This window comes from Martes martes (assembly GCF_963455335.1).
Source record: "Martes martes genome assembly, chromosome: 4".
Taxonomy (NCBI): Eukaryota; Metazoa; Chordata; class Mammalia; order Carnivora; family Mustelidae; genus Martes; species Martes martes.
This window is the reverse complement of record NC_137891.1, coordinates 1416249-1422073: the sequence shown is the minus strand read 5'-3', so window position 1 is coordinate 1422073 and position 5825 is coordinate 1416249. Positions and strand designations below refer to the sequence as shown.

The 5825-nt window shown below is 61.0% G+C and overlaps 1 protein-coding gene across 1 annotated transcript; it reads left to right on the top strand.

Moving 5' to 3' along the window:
* Positions 1-1334: 1334 nt before the first annotated feature.
* Positions 1335-5825, top strand: LOC308340801 (uncharacterized protein; the record flags this gene model as incomplete). The annotated part of the gene is made up of 6 exons (XM_080800186.1): positions 1335-1466; positions 2009-2153; positions 4355-4438; positions 4577-4633; positions 4811-4930; positions 5227-5825. 6 exons carry the CDS (start codon positions 1335-1337, stop codon positions 5478-5480), a joined length of 792 nt encoding a protein of 263 aa, XP_080656312.1. The 3' UTR covers positions 5481-5825.

Genomic DNA, 5825 nt, shown 5'->3' with positions numbered 1-5825 from the left:
CACAAGCTGGTGCCAGATTTGGGGCTGAGGATGGAGAAGCCCCCTGTTGGGTTTGGGGCAACGCCCCCCACCACAGCCCTTGGACAGCGAGCAGCCCTTTGGGGCTTCTGCCTAGGCTCTCCTGCAAGTGTGCACACTGACACGGTTGTAGGGCCACATCCCGTGGCACTCACCTGCAGGGGCCTGGAGCTCGTGGCTGCACAGTGGCCAGTGCAGGTGTCCCCGGGGTCTGCAGCACCGGGGCCTCACAGTCTCCCACTCTCCGAGCCCGAGTTAACCCTGCCCTGCAGGGCTTCCCAATGCCCATTGCCCTGGGCTGTTAGGCTCAGGAACAGGCAGAGGGAAGGACCCCAGTGAATCAAGAGCCCAGACCTAATCATTCCTGCTCAGTCAGTGAAACCGCTGTCTTCTATCCTGGGGTCATCAGGATACACACCCGGCTTGGACAGGGACCCCATTCTCTGCCTTGAGGGGCCCCAGATGGGGGGGTGGTGTGAGGATAGTGCTCAATTGGCAGAAATGCCCGCAGTGGGGTAGAAGGTCCCCTGCAGAGCCGGGCGGGGTGGGGGAGCTGCGGCATCCGACAACCATAACCAGGCGGCTGACGGCACTCGACAGAAACGTGTTCTGTCCCAGTTCCGGAGGCTGGATGTCCAAGACCAAGGTTGGCAGGGCCGTGCCCCCGGAACCTGCAGGGAAGGTGCACGCATCGCCTTCCCTGCTCCCAGTGCCGGCCTGCAGTCCTTGCCTGCCCCTGTGGTCACTTGGCCCTCTGCTCCCTGCACGCCTGACTTCTAAGAAGGACTCTCGTTGACACGGGAGTCTCCCTACTCCAGCGTGGGTTCATCTCGACTCAGCCAATTATGTCTGCAATGACCCTACTTCCAAATAAGGTCAAATTCACTGGGGGTTAGGACTCGGACCTATCTCTTGGGGGACACAGTTCAACCCAGATCCGGGGAGATGGGAGACTGGCGGCGGACAGGGGACTGAGCTGCTGTGGGCAATGAGCACCATGGGAAAGGGGCAGCCGGGAGGCAGCCAAGGCTGTTGGGTCCCATGAAGATGCTGGTGTGAACCCATGGTTCCCATGAGCACAGGCACAGAAGTGCCACAGGTGTCCAGGCATGAGTGACAGTATCGGCATGTGTCCCCTGGTTCTGGGCACTGAGAGAGTCTGAGGCAGTGACCCCCAGCAGCGGTAAGTTTGTCCACGGCCGAGAACGGCTCTCCACCAGGAAGAACTGGGGCTCTGGGGAGAAACAGCCGCTCCAGGGCTGGATCCCGGAGAGAAGTGGATGAGCCTGGAATATTCTTTATGCCAGAAAGCCAAGATGTGCCTCTGCCCGCTGGGGACACAGCAGAGCACAGAGGTCAGTTCTAAGGGCTCCGAGTACCAAGTCTGGGATAGTGTGAACCTCAAAGTGGGTCTCCGCCTACCAAACCAAGTGGACACCCACCTGCCGGTGAGCGTGAATAAAGCAAGACAGGCCGAGAGGAGGAAGCTTGCCTCGGGCTCCTTGAGTTCTGGAGCAGAGGGCAGCTCCGAGTGCAAGCACCCGCCCTGGGCACTGTGTGCACATCGCCACTCCCCCCGCCGGTGGCCTTGGCTGGGAGATGACGGGACACAGTCCACCAGGAAGGTCCTGGGGCTTCCTCCAGTTTGTGGAGCACGTGGTGGGTGTTCGGAGCTGACCTCCCACCCCATTCCCTGTCCCCTCTGCCCATGGATGCGTCGACACTTTGCCATCTGGACATTTCAGAGTGGGTGCGTTTCCCGTGCACCCTCCCAAACCCAGCCCTCTCCTCCCGCGCCTCTCCCACGCACGCCAAGGCCCACCCAGCACCTCACGGGACAGCTGCAGGGCGAGCTACCGGTGTGGTCTCAGCTAAAAGGTGCCGGGTGCGCCGGGAGGCTGCTGAGTGTGCAGGGCCACTGGGACACGGCACAGCCGCCCCACAGGCCGCTCTAACCACCTGATGCCACCAGAACCCCTCCCTCCCCCAGACGAACAACCGGAAGCGTCTCCAGATGTGGCCAAATGCCCTCCTGGCAGCGACAGCTGCTCCTGGCTGGGACATACTGGTCCCCCTGACGGGCGGTGTCACTATGCCCAGCCCCCATCACCTGCCGTGGCGGAGGCCCGCAGGCGGTCAGGGCCCCTCCTGGCCCCACTTCCTCTGGTCACCCTGGCAGGTCATCCCCTCACGTCCTCACAAGAGGGGCCAGTGTGGCCGACAAGCCCGAGAGATAGGGCAGGCGCCTTACGACAGTTAGCGCCCTCCCTGTCCTTCCTTTTATCGTTAGTGATGGGCTCCGTCTCTTCCTGGGCCGCGTGGAAGTCAAACTTCCCCACAGGTCCGTAGGAACGGGGGAAAAACACCGTCTATCCGGGCTCCGCTCCACCCGCGCGCCGGGCGTCCCCCGGGGCTCTGGAGCGCATCCCTGTGGGTCGGGCAGGAGGGACACCGTTCAGCCCGCGCCCGGGACCAACTCTTTAGAGCACAGGAATTTGGCACCGGGTCTAACCAGGCTGAAATGCGGTCCTTGCGGTTCAGGCGGCTCCTCCCTGCGGGGTCCGGCTGGGACTCTCCCTTGCTGCTCTCCTCCCCGTCCCTGGTTTCTGCAGACTCCCAGGGCCATGCGGCCCGTCACCATGGTGCTAGCTCTGTCCCCTTCCTCCCTGTTGGCAAGATTTTACTAAGGATAATTTGGACCTCTGGAGACCTCTTTAGGACACTGAAGACCTCCCCAGACCGGTTCTTCCAGGACTTCTCTGTTCCCAAGCTTTACCACCGCCGCCCCCCCTCCGCCTGCCCTTGAGCGTCCTTCAAACCCCAACCTCGTCTCTCCCCCCACTCCACTCCACCCTCCGCCCCTGCGGCCACTCAAGCCCGAGGCTGCCTGCCACTACTGGGGGCTCTCAGGGACGCAGGGACCCTCAAGCTGGGAGGCACATTGGAAACCCTGTTTCATCCACTCAGAGGAGGCCGGCCCTCAGCACCCCAACCGAAACGTAGTCCGCAGCCCCCGTAAAGACTGCACATCGGGCCGGAGAAAATCTTGAGGTCTCTTCCATCAACCTGGATGGGAAAGCATTCTCCCTCGGGTGAGGCAGGCGAGCTCCAATTGTCTCATCTGCAGAAACACAATTCAGGTAAAAACAGAAGTGGGGCAAAGAGGAGAACCAACTCTTTCATATAAACCAGAGAATTTTGTCTCACTGGGCTTCTGCCTGACTCGTGGCTAGGATTTCGGAGAGAGCTGCACCGCGACCGTTTGCACCTTATCGATATACATGACATTCTCCTGCCTCTGGGTGAGATCAGCAAATTCAGTTATAAAATCCCGTGGAGGGGCACCTGGGTGGCTCAGTGGGTTAAGCATCTGCCTTTGGCTCGGGTCATGATCTCAGGATCCTGGGATCGAGCCCCGCATCGGGCTCTCTGCTCAGCAGGGAGCCTGCTTCCTCCTCGCTCTCTGTCTCTCTCTCTGCCTGCCTGTCTGCCTACTTGTGATCTCTGTCTGTCAAATAAATAAATAAAATCTTTTTAAAAAATAAGTAAATAAATAAATAAATAAATCCCGCGGACAAAACTCTTCTGTTCTAATTTGCTTCCACCGAAACAAACTATCCCTAACGCTCTTGTCAACAGAGAAATTAACCAAGTACCGTTCACGTTTATGTGATTTGGGCAAATCTTCGGTAAATAAGACTAGTTTGATATCGTGAGTCTCGTCAAAACGGCTGTGTCTCCCGAGCTGTCAGCCTCCAGTCTACACGAGCACACGTCTTCACTCGGGTTGAGCTCGGGCCTCAGATAAGCTGCTGTTGCGTCCCCTGGATGGCTAAGATCATAAAAACTATAAACTCAACCAAAGAACAACCGTGTAAGGACAGAGATCCCGAGACAATGAGCCGCTCGGCACCCATGACTACACGAACACCAAATGCAGCAGAAAAACGAGAAAAAACCAACAACGATGTGTTTAACATTTAAAAAATTCGTTTCTGCTTCTGTGACTTGTGAGGCGTACTTATTGGGGAGAATGCACGGAGGACAGGACACGCTTATGGGACTGGGGACTGGGGGCCAGGAGTGGAAGAGAGACAGAGAGGTCTCAGCTGTACAGCTGGGGAGGGCCCCACAGCCTCCGAGAGACTCCCGAAGGTGAAGCCAGAAACAGAGAGCGCCCAGCTTCCTCCTGGAATTTCCCCGAAGCCACTGCTGGCCGGCTAGGTGAGACCCCGTCCTGGCCTGGGACTCAGGATCCCCCCTGGGATCTGATAGCTACTCCGGAAAGGGCGGAGACAAGAGAGTCCAGCCCCGACTTCCTCCTGCGGGGGCACAGGATGCTGGGGGACGACTTCTTGGCCGAGGGATAAGTGGCTCCAGTGCCACCGACAGACGACAGACGGGGACCTGACGCCTGCAGGTGAGTGAGGCGGGAGGGAACTGGGCTGGTGAGGGCTCAGCCACAGAGGGCCAGGCTCTGGGGAGGGGAGGCAGCAGCCTGAGCCTGAGCCTGCCCCCCTCCCCCAGCAGGAGCCCACGCGCATCTTGTCACCTCCAGGAGCCATGACAGGCCTCCGCCTCTTCCTGCTGGCCGTCCTGCTGCGCTGGGAGCACGGTGAGCAGCGGGCGCCAGGCCGGGGTCTGTGCTGCTGGGCATGGCTGGCCATCCCCTGTGCGAGGCCGTGTGTGCGCGTGGGAGGGGTCTGCCCGCCAGGCCCCCAGAGGGTGGGAAGGGGCCACGGTTCAGGCCTCAAGGGGTCTGACCGCGTCCTCCCTGCCCCCGCCGGGCCAGCCCTAAGCCTGCAGTGCTACACCTGCATTGATACGGAGAACAGCGGTCCCTGCCAGCCCCTCCAGTGTCTGATGCAGGGCGTCTGCTACAGCAGCAACATGACCTTGACCACAGGCGACGGTGAGTCCCCAGGGCCCAGCGGGTGGGGGCAGCCCAGGGAGCTCTGCTCTGATGCTCTCCCAGCCCCTCGGAGGAGTGTGGGCTTGGCAGCGGCCACGCTCCCGCCTGCCTCAACATCCCCATCTGCATGGAGAGGGGCCGGCCTCCAGAGGCCTCCTCGGGGACGGGGCGGGATGGGACTCCAGCAGCAGGACGGAGGACCAAGTGCTCGCCGGGAGCCGGTGACCGGGGACGAGGCGAGGAGGCTGAGAGGGGCCTGGAGCCTCTCACGCCAGGCGCCTCCCTCCTCCCCACAGGAAAGCAGCTGACATACCAGCAGAAGGGGTGCGCCCCCTCCTGCGACGAAGCTTCCGGAATAATGCGGCAGCTCTCCGAGATGAGCCTCCTGGACGTCCAGGACCATGCAGGCCTGCAGGGCCAACCTAAGTTTGAATCGCAGGGTCTGATGTGCTGTGAAAAGGACCTGTGTAACGGCGGGCCAGGGCACCTTGGCCCTGGCGGGGAGCTCCTGCTCCGTCTAGGGCCCGTCTTGCTCTGGGCCCTGCTGTGACCAGCCCTGACACTCCAGCACAGAAAGCGGGGCCTCGTTCTGAACAGAGTCTCACGCAGCGGGCACACGCACGCACAGGCACACACACACACACCCGCACGCACAGACCCTGCAAACCTCTGTCACCCCTGCCCAGCCCTAGGCTCAGGCCCCCAGTGCCCTGCTATGCCCACAAGCCTGTCCAATTCTGCAAACACCATCAACCAACTACTGGCCCAAGATGCAGAGACGGCCACGCCCTGACCGGAGGGGCCTCTAGGAGAGCAAGCCAGCAGCCCTGCCCGGGGTCCTGCCCCCAGTGTGCCAGCCCGTGCCAGGAGAAAATAAACCTTTCCGCACCCTCCT